Source organism: Drosophila santomea, chromosome 3L (assembly GCF_016746245.2).
Source record: "Drosophila santomea strain STO CAGO 1482 chromosome 3L, Prin_Dsan_1.1, whole genome shotgun sequence".
Taxonomy (NCBI): domain Eukaryota; kingdom Metazoa; phylum Arthropoda; class Insecta; order Diptera; family Drosophilidae; genus Drosophila; species Drosophila santomea.
In genome coordinates, this window is record NC_053018.2 from 14,116,542 (window position 1) to 14,141,163 (window position 24,622).

Sequence of the window (24,622 nt, forward strand, 5' to 3'; positions counted from 1 at the left end):
GTCCCACCTCTATTGGCAATTAGATCTTTTCTGAATTTAAAGAATTTTTAGTTCAGAATAAAATAAATGCCATGCGTGTAAAATAAAACATCGTATGTATACAAAATATACGTAACTGTTTAATAACATTTGTAACATACATATTATACTAAATATATTCATAAATTCATATATACATCGTGCTGGAGATATAACAATTCAAGAAATTCGTTTTCAGCTCCCTACGTTTCTAGATACTAGAAGATAATTGGCGAACAGGATAATGATTATACAGCGTAAAATATAAATGTAGATTACAGTTAAATGGGGCTACTACTTCTAGGCAAAAAACATTTTGACATTACAGCTAATCAAATGTAAACTTGGGGCATTACTTCTAATTTTGTATGGAGAACAGAGGAGGGACATGGGGATCATGGAATAATTTAAATATCCTTGGTGGCTAAAGCTATTTTGTGCCCGGGCGAAGAGACGTTGTTGGTGGTGGCATTGGCCAACCAGCAGGCACTGCCTCAGACGGACTTGATGAGGCGATCCTGCCGCTCGAAGAGCTTCGTCTTGTTGGCCAGGGTCTCCGAGGCGGTGGCAATGACACCACTGGTGGCAGCCATGGCGGCGGTTGTGGCACTGGCCAGTCGATCCTGCATCACGGCGGTCAAGCACTCGCGGAAGCCCAGCAGGAACTCATCCGCATTCTCCCGGTTGAAGCACATGGGCGGCTTTAGCTTGATCACATTATCGTTGGGACCATCGGAGGAGACGAGCACCCGGTGCAGCTGCTTCATCCGGTTGACCACCCAATGGGCGGCCTTCTTGTCGGGAATGCGCTCCTTACGATCCTGCACCAGTTCGATGCCCACGAAGAGTCCAGCGCCACGCACATCGCCAATGCACTCAAAGTCCTCCTTCAGACGATTGCACTCCTCCAACAGATAATCACCCAGCACAAGGGCCTTCTGCTGCAGTTCCTCCTCGTCGATCACGCGCATCACGGCATTGGCGATGGCACAGGAAACCGGATTGCCGCCATATGTGTTGAAGTAGGCCACGCCGGTGGCATGGAAGGCTTGAGCAATTTCCGGAGTGGTAACTACCGCACCCACCGGATGTCCGTTGCCCATGGGCTTGGCCACGCACACGATGTCGGGAATTACGTTTTGGGTCTCAAAGGCCCAATAATGACTGCCCACGCGTCCAAAGCCCACCTGAACCTCATCAGCAATGCAAACTCCTCCGGCAGAGCGTACGGCATCATAGACAGCCTGGAAGTAACCGGCTGGTGGCAGGATCTGGCCACCGCAACTCTGCAGACTCTCGGCGATGAAGGCGGCCACGCCCTGGCCCTTGGCCAACTGCTTTTGGCAGATCTCCTCAATGGGCTGGGCATACAGGGCTCCCATGTCCGCATCCGGATACATCTTATCCGTGAACTTTCCGCCGTACACGTCCGGGCAGGGAGCCACATGCACGTAGTCGGGCTTTGCCTCGCCGCCGGGCTGATTGAATTTGTATGGAGACACCTCCATCACCGACTGCAGATGACCATGATAGGCACTGTAAAGGAAAAACATTTATGAGCATACTTTTTTATCACTGCTTAGAAATGATATTAATCATCTTCCAAATCACATTTAATGTATAGAATGAAAGAGAAGAAACTTACTGGTCGAGAGTGATAACATCCTGACGCTTAGTGAAGTTACGGGCCAGTCGAAGGGCCAGGTCATTGGCCTCGGATCCGGAATTGACGAAGAAGCAAACGGACAGCGGCTCCGGCATTTTGCTGGTCAACGTGCGAGCACACTGGACCAGTTCGTCGTGGAGAAAGCGATTGTTCGTCGAGATGGTGGCCATCTGCAGGGCTCCAGCTCGCACCACCTCCGGATGGCAGTGACCCACTGCAAAGATTGAGGTAAAGCGTTTAGTTTTAACTAATAATCTTCTTAAGACACTTTAAGTTATTATTAAGGTATAGAATCTCTAAAACCAGGCCTCTTTTTTAATTAATATTGCGTTATAAAGTATTAAAGTACCAGGCCTCTTCTCTGACTAATCAGACACAATCAAAATGCTAACTCACGATGACGAAAAAACCCAACTATAAAACTTTCAGTAAGCGTGACTGAGCCAACGATTATAAAATCAAATTTATAAATCATCCAAATGATGATAAGCATGGATTTACAGATCATCCAAATGATGATAAGCATGGATTTACAGATCATCCAAATGATGAAAATCATGGAATTATATATCATCCAATTAGTGATAAGCTTGGATTTATAGATCATCCAAATAGTGATAGTCGTGGACTGAGGGCGTTACCAAAAATAAGCGAGTCGCGCACGTGATTCTCCTCGAACTATTTGATTTGTGCAGCACTCCGCATATAAGCAGGCCCATCTGGCACGATACCCAAAATAAAACGCTATCAGACAGGCCCGGATCCAATGGGCTCGGCGTCGCCAGCCGTAAGTATAACGCTTTTCCGTAGGCCCCGACGGATGGGCGATAAGCCCCGGACCCGGACCACTCCGCTCCCGTCCACGGCGGCGGATTGCGACGTTTGGGGGTCAACTACTTTGCGTTCCGATTGCGTTTCTAATTCCGTCGCGTACGCTCATTAGCAGCATTTGGACTTGGACTCCCCACTCACACGCCTCCGATAAGACGTAGTGCTCGGCGAGGCAGGTATCACGTGAAGTTCACGCGATGCCTTCACGTTTCTAGTTTCTGTATCAGTGGCATTCAATTATATGGCGTATAGTAGACCGTTTCTATTTCGATCGCTTGCTGATTGTGTTTGCACTGATTGAAGTGACCATGGGGTAGTCTCTGCACTTGTGGACAGCAGTACAGTTATGCTGGCGAAAACTAACTATTTTTTCAGGAACTGTTGTGGAGGAGCGTGTGCTTACCAGGGCCATCGTTACTAAGTATATCTCGATGGGTACTAAAATAACTCTATCACTAGGCATATCGGAAATGTTTAGTTAGGACTCTTTCTACACGAGCATATACTTAAGATGATCCACATGAAATTATATTTATTTGAAGTTCTATGAGAATCTATGATATAAATCTATAAAGCGTTCAAGATTCTACAAGAGCAAATACTTAAGGTGTTAAAGATGAAACTATATTCTTTTCAGATTTAATTAGATTCTTTAAGATGCCTATAAAGCCTACAAGATTCTACAACAGCATATACCTAAGATAATCCACATAAGATAATATTCATTTGAGGTTCTATACGTTTTTTTTTGAGATTTTTATAAAGCCTCTAAGAACACATACTTAAGGTGATCCACATGAAATAATATTCATTTAAGATTTAATTAGATTCTTTAAGATGCCTATAAAGCTTGCAAGATTTTACAAGAGGATATAATTAAGGGGATCCACATAATATAATATTCATTTGAGGTTCACATGAGATTCTATGATATAAATCTATAAATCCTACAAGATTCTACAAGAGATTATAATATTCATTTGAGATTCTATAAGATTCTAAGAGGTTCCCCTAATGCCCACCCACTTGTTTCCCTCTTTCGCGATCGTCGAATTTCCTTGCTTTTCGCGACATTGTCGACAATCTACAAGTGGTCGCGATGACATGCTAAAACTGCCACTTGCTCTTCTCTTTATATCGTCTGTTTGTCCGATTTTTCCCTGCAGGCCCGCAGACCGCTGTGACTTTGCTCGGGGTGATTTTCCGACTATCTGCTCAGAATTTTCCACTCGCAATGTGTGCTGAGTGGCACAGCTGATTGCTCAGATCGCGTGGGGTTGGGGCACTGCGAGCACAAATATTGAAACTAGACTACGTACGGACGACTGTACGCCACATTGTGGACTCTCCCCGGTGGCAGCCCCACCCCCTCTTTTTCCGGATTGTGCCCGAGCGTGGCTATCTCGAGTACATTTCCACTCGCACGAGACGTTCACATGTTGCGGGCTGTCGGACACCCGGAGTGGAAAAAGTAGCACGAGATTACGAGGAACGTGGTTCTAGTTTCATAACAACTTGTTATTCAAGTCGTCAGATCGTCAGATCGTCCACACGTGCCCCCGCCACCTTATCTTGTTTATAGTGCTCCGTTCTAGTTTATGTTTGCTTGAGGACTGATTTCACACTTTGTTATTGATGACTTATGGTCAGAGGCGTAAGTTACGTGCCTCTGCACGGATCCCATATACTACGTTTCGAATGTGAAGGGGCAAACTATCAGTCGAACGATCGTAAGACTCGTTCGAGGTTGATTGAGTTTTGCGATCGTCTACGAAATGTGCAAGCGCCCAAGTGGGTCATTAAATGGGAGGGCACAATAAATATTATTTCGTGCAGAAATTAGGAAAAGCCACAAAGTGCAAAAGGAAAAGGGGGAAAAATCGTCGCAATCTTAATGGTTTAGATTTAAGACAATTCTTGTCTAAAATAATTGTAAACATGAATTATAAGTCCATTAAAAATCATTTAAGATTCATCCATCTCAAATTTGCAATGTGTTCTTATAGAAATTGACAACATTTATTGATTGACAATCAATTGAGGGTGCAAACATTATCAGGTGACTATTACTGAACTGTAAACAACCTTTTTGCACCCCGCGATGATAACCCTTATTGGAATATTGTTTTGGACCCTGTCGATGAGCCCCCTTAGCTGGCAGTTAACCAAAAGGAAAGCTATTAATAAACGCAATAGTTGGCGTTATCAAATGTTCTATTTCATGTACGAGTATATTCAGAACATTCGCAATGCCAATGGCCTCATCTTATCAGTGCGGCAAGCGTTAATCCAAAACAAAAATTTATTGTAATAAAAAATAGTAAAAATAAAATTATTATTAATTAATAAATAACATGATGAATTCTGATTTTCGGCCATGGAAATTGCTGCCAACTCAATCAAGTGGAAAATTTTCCGTAGCAGGAAGTGTTTTTGGACAATTACAAACAATGTGAGCTACCTAGATCCCAGAATCAGCAAATTGGCAAATTGGTTGCCGACGTCAATCTTCGTTGTTTTTTTGTTATTGTCGTTGGGCCATCGTTGTTGATAAGTTGATATGGTTAGTCTGGATTTGACTGGGACCCCCGTCGGTGATGTATGAATGTGTATGGACGTAATACGTATTGTATATTTTATACGCAAATGCGCCCCTGGCCATTTGTTATTATTATTGTGTTTTTCTCTCGATGACACTGCCGTCTTAATCACCAGTTATTGCTCTGCGGCTCTGTGCCGGGGCCCGAAATACAAAATCAAAACCAAGTGGCCATTCCCACTGCCATTCCCATTCCCATTAGCGTTCCCATTCCGATTCCGGCAGGCAGCATCTAAAAAATTTGCCGGTGCCCGTTGTGATAAGGCTGACTCAGTCGCACAGGGGCTTCTCAATCGGGGCCTGAACATGCCGCCGACGTCTGGCAAGCCACTTGTTCTGTTCTACGAGTATATCTATATATGGCTATTTGTGCGCTCTCAACCTTGAACTTGCGTTGCCAAACGCTCCTACATAAGTGAAGGAGACCCAGTGCCACATGCACTTTGCATCCGCACATCGGCCATTTTGCCATTTGGCGGGCGTGTGCCGCTGCTAATCAGCATACACAGAAATAGGATCCGCCAACGTCCGAGTGTCGACGTCCGGACGGGAGGTCCAAAATAATCGTCATCAGGCCCCGGTTCCAAAATCGAACAACATGCCCTAGCAACGTACTTTACACCATCTACTTCATTATATAAATTTTGCGATGCAGAGGCGACGACCAGACCAACCTATACTTTTCATCAACTTTTTACCTTACTAACAATATTTTCGATATATACATATTATTTATGAGAGCTAATTAAGGAAATCCTATTGGTTATTTAAAAATTCGTATACCTTCTGTAGTACTTAAGTTTTACTTTTTAGATTTTTCTAGTTTAGTTTAGGAAGATGGACTTACCGTGGGCCACATTGTTGATACAGTCCAGATACCGGGTGCCCTCCTCATCGAACATATATTGACCTTGGCCGCGCACAATTTTCAGGGGGTCAGAGCGATAGAACAGCTGGCAGGCTTGCCTACAGGAAAAATGCAAGTTATTAAGTTGGTTAATTATGAAAATTGTCAAGTTACAACTAAGGCTAAGCTAAGTAAACTCATCAAAACCAGACAAAGTAGAATGCAATGACGTACGAGTATATGGAACGATAGTTACACTATTAACCGGGGCCTATTTCAACAGTTCACACGTATACGACAGAGTAGTACTCATTATCATTATCAAGATAATCCCTGTACCCACTCCCGAGTTTAATGGTTATTGTGTTTGTGTTTGTTAGACAAAAACAAGGCGTCTTGCATTGTTTGATAAACATTTTGGGGTTGACTTTGGTCAAACAGAGAAGCGGGAACACAGCTGCCAGCAATTTAATGGGGGCAAATAAATGCACTTTGCTCCTAACTCACAGGCATAAGCAACTACAAGCTATTTTACTGCTTTAATATAGTAAGACCAATAATTTAAAACACAAAATTCGTAAAACTAAACTGACGAATTTTGTAAAAGTTCAAAGTCATAAAAAACATGCCCCAATATTGCTTACGAATTTCTGGATTTACTGCTAGCAATTTCAAAACAATTTTATAAGTTACCTAGCCCCTGTTCTTTTTCAAAATATTGCACGAAATGGAAAATTTGGGTTCATATTTTTCAGTCAATTTAGATTACAATATATATGTAAGGCAGATCGAATGTGAAATTATATATTCAAGATGATTATAAAGATCGAACAATCTGCCGTCTCCTAGTGAGCCCTTAGAATTAATTATTATACGCTTTCCAAATTAGTTTTATATAAATTCCTCTGCAATCAGGCGATAAAAAATCAATATAGCCAAAATCTAAAAAAGGCGCCGCTGCTTCATGACTTTGTTTTCCTGCTTGTTTTTTTTGTTTTTTGTGCACTTTTTGTTATATTATTTCCTTGGGTGGCGGTGGCTGCTGTTGGCAACAGTGCCAAAAATACAAAAGTACACGAAAACCGGGCGGACTGCCGACCAATGCGAGCGAAAGAGAGGGCTTGGCGATGAGTGGGCCGAGTGGGCCAAGTGGGGGATGCCGCCTGACCTTGACAGCCAGAGCGAATTCAAGGCAAGGTCGCAGGCTCACGACCCGGACCAGGGATTACGGATACGGCGTAAGGACCACAAAAAAAGGATGTCACTTACCCGATGTGCTGGTTGCGCAGCTTGATGGTCTCCGTTTTGCTCAGCTGCTCGCTGGCCACCAGATTCAGTTGCTCGTTGGCGAAAGGCATTTTGTAGATATATTTTCTTTTATTTACTATTAACTCGGTTAATTCAACTCGGCAGACTAGCGCGCACTTTTGAAACTGACAAGTTTGACTTGTCGTGTGTGGAGGAGACTGGAGTCCTGGCAGGATATTCGGGGCTCCTGGACAGTCGCTGGCAGGCACGGTCGCCTTTAACGTCTTGTTTGAAATTGTTGCCGAAGCAAGTTTCGTTCTCGCTTATAAGCACACAGTGCGGCATATCTTGCCATCTCTCTCTGCGAATTCGAGCTCGCTCGCACCTATCGATTGGTCGATTATTCATCGCACGAGTGCGCATTTGGGCGCGATAATTTGAATGTGCATTCAATAAAATACTCAGGGTGTAAAAAATAAATAAGAAATAAAGATTTATTAAAAACTCAAGTTAACCATACCTTACATTGGAAAGTGAATTTACTTTGTACCATAGTACTTTTAGCTTGAAAGGGGAAGTTACATCATGTATGCTCCTTTAGTAGAATCATACTGCCGATACCTTTATAAGAAGTGATTCCAAGACTCTAATATTATCTTTTAAAGAAATACCGCCCAACCCGTCCAAAACCACGCAGATCGGCGGTCGAAAAGATCTATGTCGGTTATATAAAAAAACGTTTTCTTTTTATTTTTCATTTGTTTTTTTTTTTTGCTGTTTTCTTTATGTATATGTAAATACCAAGGACAATATCATTTGTTTTTCACTTTGTTGTTTGCAATAATATAATTAATAATATAATATTAAATCAGCGCTTTTTGTGTTCATTTTCATTTTCATTTCAATTTATGTATACCATTATCTTTTGCTATGCTAATGCCTTAAATTGGTTTTGTATTAATTTTGATAAATACAATTATTTTTATTAATGTTTCAATAAATTTTGTTGAATTATTCATTAAATGTTTAACTTTATATTTGTTCATTTATAATTGTTCTTTACAATATACACAACTGAAATACTTTTATTGGAATTGTTTATCATTAAACACTAAGCACTAGTTTAGCTCGATCTTTTGCGTTTATGCCTGGTGTTTTCTTTCCTAATTATCATCTTGAATGGGGATCGGGGATCGGGATCAGAGAACTGAATAGAATGGAGGTACGGTTTTTAAGGTTTTCCAGGGTATTTTGTCTCGCAAGCAAAGCAAATTGGCTCTAAAAAGCAATGGAACGAATATCTAGGCATATAGAACTTGTACACTATATATAAATATATGTTCTTTGGGCATGAGAATTTTCCTATGTTCGATTTAGTTTGTTTTGTTTTGCTTTGTGGTTCAGTGGTTCTTACGGTGCTTCGTTCTGCGTCCTTTTCCTTTTTTTTTTCTTGTTAATAGCTTTCTCGATTCAAGGATGTATGATAAAAAATATAAAAGTGAGCATTGAATGTTTCCTTCTCTCTATACATATATGTATATGTAGTATATCTAGGTATAGTACAAGTTCGTGTTGAATTGTATGTGTTTAGTATAGTGTCTATATAGCAGATACAGATATATAACCATTTCTTGTTATGTACTAGGTGGCACAGTTTGTTTTTGTTGTAGTTGGTTGTTGGTTGTTGGTTGTTCTTGTGGTCTGGTCTGAATTGATTAAAGAATTTTGGGGACTTGATATATATTAGTTGGGGGGTTCCATAATAAGGATCAACTCAAAAGCGAGACCTGGAAATCATAAGAGTTCTTTTGTTATCCGGTAATATACACAATCATACATATATATTTATATGTGATATATCGATATATCTACAAGTTGGATTATCTCTGGTTAAAAGTCTAGCTCAATCTTAATCGTACAACAAGTTTGCTTCGGCTGAGGCTTTGCTATTCGGTAGTTTAGCTATCCATATTGACTATAACTAACTGCTATTGCTATTGCTATTTACGATACGATATTTACGTGGTACATGGTTGTGGTGGATCTATATGGTATGATACATATACGGTTCTATATGGTATTTATAAGCTTTCATTTCTTTCATTTCCATGTGATGCGGTTTCTGTTGTTGGTTTTTTGGTTGAATGAGTTTAAATGCCGTTTACCCTTTCATTAGCATAGCATATAGATAGCCTTGTTGCTGTTTGTATTCATAGTTATACAATATAGTTCTATACATATTAATTCACATAAATGGTTTACATCATCCGTGTGTGTTTTTGCATGTGGGGGTATTGAAGTTGAAATTGAGATGGTTTTCTTCATTTTGCTTAAAATTGCTTCTCATTGTCGTTTACAATTTAGATATAGTTTAGCATACGTTTATATACGGTATATGTTTATATGTTGCTTGTATGCATGTATACGTTATATTAAATAGATATTTATCTGGTAGTTCTCAAAGTTTAAGATAAGCCTTCTCATCAAAATGTATCGCAATATACAAAGGCGTAAGTGCGTCCACAAGGCAATCCCCTTGATATTTTTTTCTTCACGCATGAACGTTGCAAAATGATTTCGTTTTGTATCTATAAATTTTTGAAAATTCAACTTTTTTGTTTTTTTATTTCGCGATTTTTGTTTTCATTTTTTGTTTTGTTTGTTTTTGTGGTAAATTCACTAACAATAAGTAACAGCATAAGCTTTTTTGCTTGAATTTGGTTTTTAATTTTTAGTTTTAGCTAAAAAATGTACATAACTGATATTCAGTAAAGCGTTTAATTACATAATAGTCAACAAAAATACAAGTACAATACCTCATATAACGGATTCAATTTCAATTTCAATTGTAATAATTTTGTATATGTATTCAATTTCCACACAGACGACACATACATAAAGAGAGTTAATAAGAGAGAGTTAAGCAGAGAATTAGTTTTCCATTTGGAGATTTGATTTTTGGAGATGATTAAAACAAGCCCGGCATAGGATCCATGCCCTATACATATCATTAGATCATTAGACACAAAATTTAACTTTCTTGGGGACTTAGGGGCGAACAAATTGCTCTTGTGACATGCAAAAGTTTCATTTCATATTCCAAACACTATCACACACAACAAACGAAATCAACAAATTTGCCGAAACGATTGACTGAACGACTGACTGATTGATTGGTTGATTGAGTGAGTGAATGACAGATATAGGTAGATCGTTTAATCGAAAGTGAAGGATAGAGAGCGAAAAATACGTTGGTTTTTTGTTTTGTTTTGTTTTTGATCTATAAAAAGGATTTTTTTCATTGCTAATATTTTACACAATACGTATGAAGTTATAGTAAGCACTTGCTGGTTGTTCGTCGTGCCCGTTTAAAGTTGTAAAGTTGTTATATAATTTAATTTACTTGCTCGTGATCGCGCCCTGTCGGCTCGGCTCTTCCTGCTTCAACATCGTTTAACTTTTACTTAATGCCAATCAACCTCAAATTTTAAGCGTTAATTTCTTCTTGTCTCTACAGCGTAAATGTTATTTTTGCATTTTTCTTTTTTAGTGGCAGAGCAGACGTAGATGTCCTTCTGCCCTAGCAGTATCATAATTCGTTTACCATTTTTTCTGGGTTGGAGTTGCGTTTTTGGGGATCGGTTTGTTTTTGGGGTGCGAGGGTCCTTCTTCCCTAGTTAGTTGGTGAGGAGAATACAATTTTGCAGCGGATTTTCCTGGTGTCGTCGGGCCTTTTGCTCCTCAAAACATTTAACAAACATTCAAAAATTGTGCAGTGTGCAGTTTAAGTTGTACTAATAACAGGGATATGCCTTGCGGTGTTGTCAGATTGATCGAATTAATCGATTTAATCGTAGAACTGTAAAGGTTGTCGATAATTAAATGTGTTCGAAATATGATAGAATTTCAGTCGTCGAAAATGCCGATTAACCTAACAACACTGCGGGTATATAATTTGATATCTTGGTTAAAATTTAGAATTGATGCGCTTTTTGGGCTAAGTATTTCTGAGTGGGTGCTGTTGTAAGTGTTTTTGAGTGGTGTGTGAATGTTTTTGTGGCCATAGCTACTGCTTGCTTCGTTTTATATATGTATATTCATAGCTTTTTACATTTTGGTGATTTAATTTTAAGATTATTTTTTAATTTTTACAAATTATCTTTTGCTTAGGTGGGCTTCATTTTTGTTTGTTGTTGATTTTTGTTTGCGTTTGTTCAATTAGCTGCTGTAAATACAATCAATTTGGCAATATGCATGCGTGTGTGTACTGGTGTGTGTGCCGTGCATGCGTGTATTCGTGTGTGCTAGTGTGTGTTTGAATCTAACAAAAGCGACAATTCGTTACTAGTTTGCTGGTTATTTTTACATTTTACAGTGCCTGTGCCTTAAATCTTGTTTCATCATTTTTTCTCTGCATCGACTTTTTTTTTGCTTACTGTTTAGGGGATTTTTAGATATTTTACTTGTTCATTTTTAACATTTTTAAGCTCTTGATTTTCTTAGTGTATGCCTTATTCGGTTGTGGTTGCTTTTCTTGGGGGCTTTTGTGGGTTTATCATCAAATAACATTGCTCTTACAGTAATTTGTGAACCTAAACTTGTCTTCTCACTAGTTCAAACAAGTAATGACTAACGGTCTACGTTGCTCGCTTGATAATCTTGATAATCAATAGTATAATAATAATAATCATACAATAATATGTTTTAGAGTTTACACAGATTTACACATTTTTCGACTAGCGCGTGGTTCGTGGTTCGTGGTTCAATAGAGGGTCTTAGGATCAGGATACCTAAGGTCTGGATAGGTCTTCTCTCTGGTTATTCTAGTTGGGGATCGGAGTGGTTCTTGGTTTCAATAGATATAAAGACAGTTTTCTGGGGGAGCCATATACTACACTATGGTTATAGAACGGAAAGCCAAGTTGAACAGAGATGCTCATATTTTATTGTTTTATTTTATTTTCAACATTTTTCTTTAACCTTGGCAGTGTTAAAATTTTCCATTTGATATTCCAGAAACGGTTGTAATATTACAAATAAAATTCAATAAGAAACAATTTTAGTTTTTACTGGGGTAAGCCTTATAGACTTAACATACTTAAATCATACGTATATTTTTTTTTGGTCAGAGCATCTCTTCAGCTACAACAAATTAACACATTTCTAGAAGGGGCCTAGTCAAGCGATATATGGTGAGCCATATAACTCAATAGTTTTCGGATGTAGCCATGGAATTTTTGGGGTAAATTTCGTATATTCTGTCAAGCGCGTTGTGTTCAGTGTAGAAAGAGGCGTGCATGAGGGGCGAGGATTTTGCGGTTGTTTGAACAAAGGTAGCACAATTAAACTGTTTACTGATCGAATTGCTGTAGCAGTTTTGAAAGAATGTATCCAAAAAATTGTTATTGTTGCTCCAATTGCTGGAATTGCATTCGGTTTCTCCTTACTGGTAAACGGAATTATTATGAGATTTGTAGTTGTTGCTGCTGCTGTAGCGTTGGTGTTGCTGCTGTGATCCGGATGAATATTGATGATGATGTTGGTGGTGGGGGTGTTGTTGGTGTTGGTGTGGTTGTTGGTGTTGGTGTTGCTCGTGGTGTTCACGATGGTGATGGTGTTGGTGGTGGTGTTCGTGTTCATGCTCGTGTTGGTACTCCCGCTCGCGTTGTTCGCGTTGTTCGCGAAAATGTTGCTGCCTATCGCGATGGTGTTGCTGCTGCTGTTCGCGTTGCAGTTGCTGCTGTCGCGTGGGCGTTTGTTGCTGGTGCTCGCGTGTGGGCGTGGCATGCTGCTGATGCTGCTCCCTTGTGGGTGTTGCCTCACGCGACGCCTTCGTTGGTGTGTTGGTGGTGTTTCCCGGTTGCGGTTGTTGTTTGCTAGCAGTTGCTGCTGCTCCCGTTCCCGTTGTTGGTGTTGCTTGTTGTGTGTTGCTGTTGTTCGTGTTGTTGGGCGTTTTTGTGTTTGAATGTTGCTGATGTTGCTGCTGCTGCTGCTGCTGATGTTGCTGGGGATGTGGATGCGTATGCGGATGCTGATGAGGTTGATGATTGCTGAGCGCCGCACTGCTACCATACTGGCTGTTGATGTTGTTGTGCATCTCATGGGGCAGTGGCGGCGGATTCTTGGCTTTCGTTAGCGGTATTGGTGTTGGCATTGGTTTTGGCGTCTCTGTTAAATCGATGCCCCATTCGTAGAGGAACTCGAGTTTTTGTCGTTCCAATGGGTCACTGGCCGGCAGGGCAAGCAAATGTTAGGCTTCTAAAAATATCAGCGCCGTCGGCTTCGGTTCCAAATTTGATTTTTTTGCTTCGACAACTAAGAAGGTTATTTCAGCCTTTTCACGATTAGCAAAGCATTCGGCTATTAGTCGAGCAACCTCCTGGAAAGTCAAATTAAATTGTTATATTAATAACTTCAATAGGGGGCTAACATTTCATGTGGTTCACCTGATGATGTAGACCCTCCACTTTGGTTCCATCCACCTCCAGGATGAGTTGCCCGACTTCGAGGCCGCCCGCTTCAAATGCTGCACCATTTTCCTATTGGCCAAGCATTTGAGTCTCAAAAGTCATTTTATGATCTATAATATTGCACACTTACATGGATATTGATTATCCTAGGGAGCGGGTGTTTTGTATTAGCACCACCTTCGATAGCAATACCTAAAATTGGTTTGGTTTTCTTAACTGTAATGTGTAAGTTGCCTCTATGATCAGGTACGACGTTTGGATTGTGTTCATGTGTTTGTTCAGTCGTTGAACCACCATTCTGCTCCGCTGACAGACGCTGCATGGACTGAAAAATAAATACGCAAAAATTTGTGAAAAAACTTTAAGCTAGATGAAAGATTTCAGTAGGTTTTCCCGGCTGGATCAAAAATATTCCATTGGCTTTGCATCTAAGATTAGCTTACAGTTCAAATTGTGTATTGGTTTGATTAAAAGTAACTTGGTTCAAGCTGATAAAATAGATTCTGTGATTTGGTAAAGGCAAGCAATTGAACAATTGGTTGATTCAAGGAATTTGTATACGAGTATATTGTTTTGGGTTCTTGTACTTATTTACGTGTGGTTCAAACAATAGGAAACGGTTCAAGCTATGAAAAGGTAGGCCAATTCAAATTTACATAGTACGAGTATATTGCTAGTTAAAAATATTCAATGGTACAGTTGCTGTTTATTTTTTGGAGTTGGGTAAAGAGAATTAGAGAGATAGAAAGTAGAAACTTTTGTGTGATTTGTTTGGAATGAATCATGAAATGTTCTGGGGTGACCGAATTGTATAGAATTTAATAGAAAAACCGACGATAGTCTTATGATAAGATATTAACGCTGTTAATTTCGAGCTGAAACTTATATATTTGTTTCTCTTGTTGGCATTCAAGTGCTGTATTCAGTTATTATTTGTAGATATCTGATAATTTTAGTGTGCTTGCACTATTTTCGAGTAGCACTCACCTGATGCCTTCGTACACCTTTATCGCCCAGCAATGTGCCGCCTTCTTCCTTCATATCGAAACTTCTTGAGAGTTTTGTGGCCAACTCCTATTTATTTAATTCAGTTTCGATTTTCGATTTTCGATTTGCGAATATGTGGCCACAATGTATTTTGGCAATGAATTGGTTTGAATTTTTTTGGGTTTTGCATAGTGAGCAAACATTTGATTGATTTTTGGTCGTACAATAAGTTGAATGTAAAATGAAAATAGTAGAGATATTTGCATAAGAATTCGTTGTAGTTGCTTGTAGTAGAGATTAAAAAACGTTGTAGATTTCTTGGTAGACTGTATTTTGGTTGCGTGTGTTATATGGTTAGAATATATATAATTAAAGTTCTTGATTGTAGACGCTTTGGAAAGTGTTTGCTGTTTGCTTTGGTACTCGCTCACTTTCGAACATACAGATAGAAGTTTAATTGAATAAAGTATGACATTTGACTATACGGTGGGTTAAATTGAGTGGTGGGGTAGTTTTCGAATCGGTGGATGGGTGGTTACGGTGGGTCAGCATATGCCAAAGCGTGCTTCAGACAGAGATAGGAGTTGGTGACAGTCAGAGATTGCGGATATCGATTGGCATCCGAAGTGAACTGAATGGAACTGAACTAAACTGAGCTGAGCTGAGCCAAACCGACTTGCTTTGAATTGCTGAGTTTTCATCTATTTTTCCTCTTTGCTTGCGATTTTTTTGGTTACCTTTAACCATATTGGATTATCCGTCGATGTAAGCTTGATTGCTTGATTGGCTTGGCAGTGGTTTTTTCAGTTTGTCACTGCAGAGTGCAGTTTGCCTTTAATCGAAAATCGAAGGCACAAAATGGTAAGAATACTAAAAACACATGAAGTTGTCTTTATTCTTTGTATAGAAATCATTGAATAATTCTGTTATATTCCTTTTTTTATAAAATTGAAATCATTTTTTAGCGAACATCAAACAAATTTATTCATTAATTAAAGAATAGCATTAGAGTTATAAAACTTGGAACAAATTTTTGCATATTTTCAAAGTCTCCATACCATTTAGACAACTTCGCACATTTTTCGTGCCGAAAGGACCTTGATAATTAACACTTAACTCGTACCATTCTGTTTTGAACACTATAGGCACGAAATGATGGATGTGATTGAGTCAATGAAGACTAATCGGCTTTCCACCTAAATAGAATCTTAATCAAAGCCGAGGTCAAAGTGCAATTATGAGTATGCGAGTGCTGTGTGCGTTTCTGTGGAATTTGTCTTTGTGGCTGGGTTGTGGTTGTGTTTGTCATTGAGTTGGTGCAGTTTAAGGCTATGCAACTATACAGTAATTATACAATCTATTTATAAAAGCTAATATTTAGATTTGGCAACTAGGACACTTAGAGATCGGTAGCTAGACTAAGTCGGACTAGGTGGGGCCAAATGTAGCGCTAACTAAAACTGGAACTTCAACTTACGAGTATATTACAGGACTAAGAGCTGCCAACTACAACTAGGATTTGGGTGCGTGTGTGTTATTGTGTGTGTGGGTGTGTGTGTTTGGGGGGAGCAGCAGCTAAAACAAAGGCCAACATAAATTGGGATTTACACTAATTACAGGGCAAATGAAAAGGAATGGTAAGAACACTACAAATCGAATGTGTGATTGGTGAATTATTGGTGAATCATGGCTGGCGGTGAACCAAGAACAATTTATTTGATGCTGAACGGATATTGATATTTGATATTTGCGTGTGTTTAGAAATCGGGGTGACTCATGCGTAAATGTGCAAATGTATTTTTCAAGCATTTCTTTTTTTTTTTTGCTTTGGTTTTTTAGCTTTCTTTTTAGTTTTCACTTTTGTTCGTTTTTTGTCTTGAAGGCGTGACCTTTTGCCTTTAAATGCATTGTTGGCTTTTTAGTCTTGTGTCTTGTTTAGCTTTTGTTTTAAGATACTTACATTGACAATTACTTTACAAAAAGAGACTAAGGAAATCTATATGAAAAGTTTTCGAGTGCGCCACGAAAAAGAACATAAAATAAGTCGAAACGAAATGAAACAAAATGGAAAATAATATTGTTTAACTTGTGGGTCAAGCAAAATTTGATTTGGAATGAGAGCACAAAACTAAATTACACTTCCTACGAATACAACACAAAATGCTGGATATGCAACCGAATTCAATAAAAATCAATCATTTAATTTTGTTATTTTAATGGCACTTGCAGTGGCTTTCGTTGCAATGCACATTCAAAAACGGTTAAGTTATTTAAGTTAGTTGTTAATAGAGAGAGACAGAGTTACAGAGAGATAGATAGAGAGATAGAGAGCGAGTGAGAGAGTGATAGCAACAATACTAAGTAGTTCAGGCTAAATTGAATGCAACGAGATGCAAATTGAAAGGTCTGTTCCAAAAGAAAAACAAAATGCAGACTGTGAGAACATTTCGCAGACAAAAATGAATCCACTCAACTTGCGAACACAATTTCTATTTTGTGGTTGCTGGTGTCGTTTTATTATTAGGTATTTTGGTTTGTTTTCGTTTTGATAACGTTTAACGAAAAATACATTGGCACTTACTAGAGGTCGTCCCCAATACCATGATTTGACACGTTGTGTTAAACCACCCAAATGTGAACGCAGTCCATCTAAGTAGCCGCCCTGAAATGCACACAAATGAACAAACAAGAACAATTTCGGGAAGTACGGGACAAGAGGTCACGGAAATCTCAGGAACTCAAAAGCGATCTAAATTCAATGGATATCTGATGGTGGCATAACAAAAGTGGTGAGGGCGCCGGGTGAAATGAGAAACTCGAGTGAAAATCAGGGGAGGAAAAATCAGTGTGCTAGGTTTTTAAAGAGAGAAAGAAATAGGAGGATTTTGTGGGTCTTTTTTGTGGGGTTCCTAGGTTATAGTTTGTATTACGCTAGTCAAGCTACTTTGTATTTTATTACTGGATAAGAAGTAGAAGAATACGGGAGGTTATATGTTACTTTTCTTAACTGAACCATAACTACTTAGATTTACTATTGGAATCGAATACCTAATGTCTTAACCATGATATGGGTTTGATAATGTTTCTAAATCAAATTATTTTTACAATTGCTACTGCAGTTATATTTAATATTACATTTTTATATATATTTCTATAGGAGCTACTTTTCTAATACAAAAGTGTTGTTTTTATATATATAAATGCTAAAAAACTTTCTAAATTTTGTCGATAGCTCTGTGCAACAAATGCTGCTTAGCAACATGTTGATAAGCCAGCTTGGCTACATATGCTGCTGGCTGCGCTGAAATGTGGCGTATACTTTGAAAGCATACTTTTAGGCTTCCATTTGAATTTCCTTTGCACAAGTGAGCAATCACGGATTAATCTATGTCTACGCCTACAGAAACGCGTTCAATTGCTAATTAGCTTTGGTTATATCAAAACTTTGTGAGGTAATCCTCTCAAAAGCTCCGTTGCATGGGGCTGCAATACGCCCACGTTCACGTTCCCACCTCTTGCATTTGGAAAATTATGCACACGAATCACCAGCGGCGAAATTAGTTAGAGAAATGGCTTAAAACAGAGTAGCGGGCTAAATATTTACAAGAGGTTTTGTTGCATTTTCTTTGGTTACGCTTGCTTCCTTATTGGTTTTTCCATTGTTAAGTATGTACGTAGTATGTATGTATATTTATTTAGTGTTTATATATGTGGAGTATGTGTTTTGTGTGTTTTGGCATTTTGTTGTGTGAGTGTCGAAAAGATAGTTTCGGAAAGTGCTGAAAGTGTAACAAACGGCGAATGCAGCAAAACATCGAGCTTACCTGTTCCTGTTCGCCATTAATGCGATTTGCAGTCCATTGCGCATACGCAGCGTGTAACGGTGGCGAAAAAAGAAGATGGAAAGCCGAAAAAAAAGGAAAATTAATTATCGCCGCTTAGTTGCTAATGAGCTTCATCTCTTTTCAATGCCAAATGCAAACGCCCCACAGTCAGTCGGCAGAAATGACAAATTTTCCGTTTACGTCATGTCATGTTCGAGCAAAACAGAAAACCCAATTGATAAATACTAGAGAAACTGAAATAAAAATATCACTGGCCGTTGGAAACCGAAAACGCAGCACAGCTGCAGTGTATGGCAGCTGCAGTATCCCACAGATACACGTTATTTATTTGTCACTCTAGTTTGAGCATTGCGTAAATCGCACTCTTACACATAAATCTTGGCGATATAATTGCAGTATAATTTTTAGTCATAAATATTGACAATCTTTGTTTATCAAATCGGTTGCCATTGTTTCTGTCGTCGCTGTGGGTAATTTTTTACATTACTAGGCCATAAAAAGTAACTGGGAAAACGTTCAGTGGCAAAACGTCAAAGAAAGCAAAACTTAACGCAACAATAAAAACCCCAAGAAGGAAAATATGTATGCATATGCCAAGCCAACTCAAAAATGCTCTAGCCAAGTCGAAAAATGCTTGCAGTATAATGAGTGTCTGAATTTTAAATTTTGTTGAGTTGTATACGTAATAAAATTAATAAAGGAACCATATGTTATAATATAGCTATATAATATAATAAAAATTCACTTATTATGACTTAAAGTTATAATACCCGTGAATTACTAGTACTACAAGTTTTGCTTTCTGAATTAACAATTCAAAATATATGGGTGTTAATTTAATTAGGTTTGCAGCTATTGATTGTATCTTTAAAATACAGTTTTATAATTAGCAAGTTTATTCTAATAAAGAACTGAGTTCTTTTAGTGCAAAAACCATCATCAAATAATTGCTACAGAACTTTGTTATACAAGTTGTGGCTTCTAAGTTGACTTGAGATTGCAAAAGTTCAACTATTTTTAGCTGCTCACAAGGTCTCTTGAGGCTTTGGTCAAACGCTCTGCCATCTGCCCACGACTCTGGCCAAAAAAGAGTAACTCTGCTGCTGCTGCTGCGGCTGGATGGGCATCGTCAACTTGGTTGGCTTTTGGCAGCAGTCGCAGCAGCAGCCGCAGCAGCAACAACAGCAGCAACATCAAAAGCAGCAACATGAGCAACTACAGCCGGGCAGCAGCAGCAGCAGCAGCTTCAGCTGAAACTATGGACTCAGCCGCAGCTCTACCTTCAGAGAAGTCTGCAGTTTCAGTCGCGCGTCGTCGCTTCGAGCGTGAGGTTGAAATCCCAGTCATCAGAGGGTGGAATATACATATACGTTAACACCGATTTGTGCGGCCAACAAGCAGCAGCTAAAAGTGCGTATTACGAGGCTTAAATTGGCCGGGAAACAAGTTGCCAGTGGAGTTGACAAATCTCGCGTTTCGTTACATTTCGCGCTCTGTTTGCTGCCAAATTGTTGCATAAATACTAACAATAATGGTAGCAGAAGTTTGGTCTGGCTCTTCTGTGGTTGGTTATATCATCACAATACGTACATATCTGGGGCCTTTTGGCAGGCGAAACTGTTTTATTGCTTTGAGTTTTGCATTCAATTAACTTCTATTTCTCACCTTTTTCGACTCAGCTAATTTCCTTTGTTACTGATTTTTTAATTGCCAGAATGAAGTTAAGACGCAGTCAGACAGCAGTTTCGCATGATTTGTTGTCTTTCTTTTTTGCAATTAAATTGCCACACGGAAATGGGGGGATTCTAGGTGGTAAGACTGCGAAATAGTTGCTAAACATTTCGACCCAGAAAAACCATCGACTGTCAGCTGTAGGGAAAGCCAAAATGGTTGGGTAGAAATGTGCAAAAACACAGAACCAACGAGCGAAAGGTATTTTAATGGCTTTTTAGACAGCCTTTCAGAGTGACTTCGGGCCTAAGGGCACTGACAACTGACTCAAGTAATTTCCATTACAAAAAGCATAAATACGTATACCCCTTTTCCGAGGAGAAACCTAATGGAGATTGCTGCAATAAAACACTGTTCCGGATGTTCACAAAGAGACCACTCTTCAAGAGTTCATCAAAATTGGTTTTGGTTCCGATTAACCCATCGATTCTAGCCCACTTTGACCCACTTCTCATCACCGCCGATCGTCGAATTCAGAGCCAGAGATTTGATAAATTATTCCAAGACATTCGGTCAGCTGTCAGCTGCTTTATAGGTCAATGAGCTAGCCCAAAATGTGAACACAATTATTCATATCCAGTGTCACAACACAGAACTCAACTCTGATCTCAGGCATGTCTGACTTCATCATTGGCATAACAATAGTGTGAATTAGACAACAATTTAAATGTTCGCCTTTTGTTTGACTTAAGAAAAAGTTAACGAAAAAAGGTTCCGACTGCAAGAACGAGAAAAATTTCACCAGAACCAAAGGAACAACTCCAACTTTAACTTTTTTTTTTTTTTTCATACCGGGAACCACAACTTTCACAGAAGAGAAAGAGAATTTTCCACACAATAATGAAAACTTTCAGTCAATTGCCTGATGTCAGCCCATTTAACTGTATTTTCCCTACGCACATCATTTTCGGGCAATTTTGATCCCAATTTGTTCAATCATTTTTCTTCTTTTTTTATTTGCGTCTTTTGGTAAGCTGCTCAGGGCAAGCATTTCAAAATCAATCAAATTTATGACTTTGCAAACTTTTGCAGCGAAGATTTGTTGTCGTATTTGATGATGTTTTTTTAGCCATAGCTATTGCCATGTAGTAGCTCATTTTTGTAACTCGCATCGAAAAGCTGGCAATCATCATTCAAAGCACATGCCATTGACCTCGTTGTTCACTCGGAGTCTGGGGTATTTGGGGAACTTTGGGAGGGGGATGGGGATGGGGGACGGAGATGGGGGCACCTCTTTGTCATTAAATACGATGGAGAGGAGGGTGGGGGCGATCGCAGTTCGACACTGGTTGGTCAACCAAATCGATGGAGTTTCCGAACACGATTTAGTAGTAAAGCTGGATTTCATTAATGCCATTGCAAGGTCAAACAAATTATGGTTTTTTAAGTTCAAATAGTTTTGTAGCTCGCAAAACTGTCAACTGTCAAAAGATATCGAATGCAATTAATGATTATGTCGCAAGGCGGCGAATATTTCGGATATTGCTATTAGTCATTAACCAATTTGGATTTGTACACTCAATATTTGTACAGTCAATATCAGTTTTAATAACTTAAATGTTCATTTTCAAAACATAGCTCATATTAAACCTAAACTCGATTTCTTAAAAATGCTTCCAGAGGCTAAGGAAACATTTTAAAGAGCATTTAAAAGGTAGCACAATTAGCTAGCACCCGGGGAGCCCAGTCAAGTATAATTAATAATGTCAAAAGATGACGGGCTGTCCGGATTGCTAAAACAACATAATGGATAGACGTAAAAGAGTTTGTCATAACGGTTAATCAAGATTCAAGACTTCGCACCTCCCTCTTCCCCCCACCCCCTCGCCACAATTAGGGTTCTCATTATGATGGGTAAGAGGTAAGAGTGTGTTCTCTATTGACAGACATGTCTTCAAACTGACAGTTTACCAACTGGGCTCAATCTCATAATTATATTTGACACCCATTGAATTTGTAGACCGGATTTGGGTTTGTTTTTGTATTTGTTTTGATGTTCAGTCAGTTTCTGACTGGTTTTCGCTACGCATCCAAATGGTTTATTTACACTATAAACAACAACTTCTTCTTCTTCTTTGCCTCTACTTGCTTTTGGGTCGAAAACTTGCAGCTACAACAATTTACTTTCCATTTACGTCTCATGCTCTTGACAAAGTTTTGTACCTTATTTAGTACATTTCTCTAATGACCCACTTCGAGCTTTTGGTCTTGGCCGTTGCTCTGGCCCCAAACTCCCCAAACTCCCCATCCCCCCATCTCCCCATCTCCCCACCTCGATTTCGAACCCCCGAGTCCGTCGATTCCCTGTAATTTCGAAAAAGTGAGTGTCCCATAAGCCAGACAAGCGACATCCAACAAAAAGTTGTTTGTCAGTTGTAGTTGAAATCAAACTGGTTACTCAGCTGCTGGCTGCCGTCTGGCTTTGTGTCCGTCCTCTAGTCATCCAGTCTTTCAGTCCGCCAGTCTTTCAGTCCGTCAGTCCGCCAGTACGGCAGTCCATTGGCCATCGTTCATCGGTCGGTCAATCCGGCCCAAATGGTGTCAGCTGTGTAAACAGGGCTAAGCAAGCGGATCGCAAGCCGTTTAGCTACTCATTTCCCCGCTGCCTCACACAGCCATCGAAATCCATTTCTTGCGAACCGAAATCCAAAATCCTGCCCTGAACTTGACTGTCTGCATGTGATACGGTTGAACGCCTTTTGCGGAAATTATTGCAATTTTCTTGTCTTGTCTTCTAGCCGAACACACATAGCACCGTACATTGGGGTTTTGGCGGTGGTTTTACTTTCACTTTTGCCGCACTTACTCAACAAGTAGTGGGGGGAAGCTCGGTGAAGTTTGCTCACAGGGGAAACATTCATCAAAAGATTGAGGAGCTCGTCTGCTCGCTCTAACTCAAATAAGAAGTTAAGTGCATAAGTGAAGTTAGCTGCACTTAAAAATACTTTTTTTATTACCGCGCTGTTCTAGCTAGCGAAGTTTTAACAGCGTTGTCTTTGCAATCACATTCTTGAATCTTTTGAAAGTGTTCAAGTTACTCTCCTCCAAATATAAATTTAAAACAATTTTTACTACAAAGTTTTATGGTATAAAAGTTCTACTTAATATTTAAAGAAACTTCTTCTTATTATTAATATCAAATATTTAAGGCTTGAGAGACTGATCTGTAACTTAAATATCATGGAGTTGAGCTATGATGTATGAACTTGTAATAATACTCTTCAATTTATCAGCATAATCTGTTAGTTAAATTGAATTTACAGGGGGAACTAAAAAAGCCCTTCCCTCTATTTACTTTCCCTGACTTTTCCAAACGAGTGCAACGTCAAACCCTCCAACAAAGTCCACTCCACACTGATTGCAACTTTGCCAAAGACCAACAAATCATTTAAACAAATCAAACATCAACAGGCGACTGGCGAACAACATGGAGTCCTATTTGACGGAGATCAAACAGTTGCGCATACCACGCCCGAAATTTGAGCCCAACAGTTGCCATCAGCAGCACCATCATGCGGTGACAGCCGGCGGTGCCACGCCCATCCAGCCGCCCCCGCCCCTGCACCACCGTCAGTGGCGACACTTTGTGCGACCCTTTACGCCGCCACGCGATTACCATCTGCCCATGGTGGCCGAGGGCTCCTCCATGCACGACAAGATGTGAGAAGCACCCACACTCACTGGCTGGGCACACATAGCCCCACATAATATACGATACCTACTTAGGATAGTGCTTAAGTCTAGATGTTAGCTTAGTTAACATACGATAGATACAGATACAGATACAAATACAGTTGCAGATACAAAGAATTAAAGTATACAAAAATGTAGTTTTTTTAGAAGGCGGATTTTTAAATAAGTGTGCTGATCATGATAGGAAAGTTCATGGCATGAGCAAATGGATTATTTGAGAGTGTTATTGGGAACTATTATTTGGTTAATCTGTTGTTCGACTATTTATAAAATATTATATGTAATCCCCAGAGTTATCAGATCCTACGACAAAATCGCGATCGTCTCGCTTACTCACCGCATCTGGTTCGTATTCCGGTAAAAGGGTTTCGCTGCCCCGGCGAGTTCTGTGCTCATCACAGCCGTATTCCTAAGCCGGGATAAAAGAATTTACAAGATACATTTTTCAGCGGCTTATGGCACTGGTTTGGCACTGGTCTAAATGCGACTTATTGCGACAGTATTACAACACTCAATAGCCAATTGGACAACATTTAATAAGGAAGTACAACATAACCGGAAACGGAGACAAAAACGCAAACATCAACCACATTGAGCAGTTGGACAAACATGGAAAAAGATTCAAACGTATAAAAAAAAACGACAATAGACGTTACACACAACGAGTGACAAAGATACAAAAAGTAG

At 39.4% G+C, this 24,622-nt stretch overlaps 4 protein-coding genes across 11 annotated transcripts in view; 1 reads left to right on the top strand and 3 right to left on the bottom strand.

Annotated features, from left to right (window-relative positions):
• Positions 1 to 99: 99 nt before the first annotated feature.
• On the bottom strand, positions 100 to 7,512 carry LOC120449013 (alanine--glyoxylate aminotransferase 2-like). Its single transcript, XM_039631291.2, has 4 exons — positions 7,231 to 7,512; positions 5,962 to 6,080; positions 1,664 to 1,898; positions 100 to 1,554 (listed from the first exon to the last, which is right to left on the bottom strand). Exons 1-4 carry the CDS (start codon positions 7,317 to 7,319, stop codon positions 513 to 515), a joined length of 1,485 nt encoding a protein of 494 aa, XP_039487225.1. The 5' UTR covers positions 7,320 to 7,512; the 3' UTR covers positions 100 to 512.
• Positions 7,513 to 8,659: 1,147 nt separating this feature from the next.
• Positions 8,660 to 13,363, bottom strand: LOC120448186 (putative cyclin-dependent serine/threonine-protein kinase DDB_G0272797/DDB_G0274007). Its single transcript, XM_039630051.2, has one exon. The coding sequence runs from the start codon at positions 13,361 to 13,363 to the stop codon at positions 12,653 to 12,655; it is 711 nt and encodes a 236-aa protein (XP_039485985.1). The 3' UTR covers positions 8,660 to 12,652.
• A 90-nt stretch (positions 13,364 to 13,453) lies between these two features.
• The window catches only part of LOC120448185 (whirlin), a 31,633-nt gene continuing 20,464 nt past the window's right edge, over positions 13,454 to 24,622 (bottom strand). For 2 of the 8 annotated variants that reach the window (XM_039630042.2, XM_039630049.2), the window contains 7 exons: positions 24,273 to 24,344; positions 18,491 to 18,496; positions 17,248 to 17,328; positions 14,667 to 14,753; positions 13,810 to 14,004; positions 13,656 to 13,748; positions 13,454 to 13,588 (listed from right to left, as the gene is read on the bottom strand). In XM_039630042.2, the coding sequence (XP_039485976.1) occupies positions 13,460 to 13,588; positions 13,656 to 13,748; positions 13,810 to 14,004; positions 14,667 to 14,753; positions 17,248 to 17,328; positions 18,491 to 18,496; positions 24,273 to 24,344 (663 nt within the window). In that variant the 3' untranslated portion in view covers positions 13,454 to 13,459. The remainder of the gene's footprint in view (positions 13,589 to 13,655; positions 13,749 to 13,809; positions 14,005 to 14,666; positions 14,754 to 17,247; positions 17,329 to 18,490; positions 18,497 to 24,272; positions 24,345 to 24,622) is intronic. The other 6 variants (XM_039630043.2, XM_039630044.2, XM_039630045.2 and 3 more) reach the window with 6 other exon arrangements.
• Positions 19,799 to 24,025, top strand: LOC120448187. Its single transcript, XM_039630052.1, has 2 exons — positions 19,799 to 19,921; positions 23,654 to 24,025. Exon 2 carries the CDS (start codon positions 23,670 to 23,672, stop codon positions 23,904 to 23,906), a length of 237 nt encoding a protein of 78 aa, XP_039485986.1. The 5' UTR covers positions 19,799 to 19,921; positions 23,654 to 23,669; the 3' UTR covers positions 23,907 to 24,025.

Bases quoted from the DNA above. Each gene is read 5' to 3' on its own strand.
- LOC120448187 (XM_039630052.1), top strand. From the start codon at position 23,670: ATGGAGTCCTATTTGACGGAGATCAAACAGTTGCGCATACCACGCCCG.
- LOC120448186 (XM_039630051.2), bottom strand. From the start codon at position 13,363: ATGCCAACACCAATACCGCTAACGAAAGCCAAGAATCCGCCGCCACTG.
- LOC120449013 (XM_039631291.2), bottom strand. From the start codon at position 7,319: ATGCCTTTCGCCAACGAGCAACTGAATCTGGTGGCCAGCGAGCAGCTG. The intron at 6,081-7,230 runs GTAAGTGACATC...TTTTTCCTGTAG, and splicing joins CTGCGCAACCAGCACATCGG to GCAAGCCTGCCAGCTGTTCT. The intron at 1,899-5,961 runs GTAAGTCCATCT...CAATCTTTGCAG, and splicing joins TATCAACAATGTGGCCCACG to TGGGTCACTGCCATCCGGAG.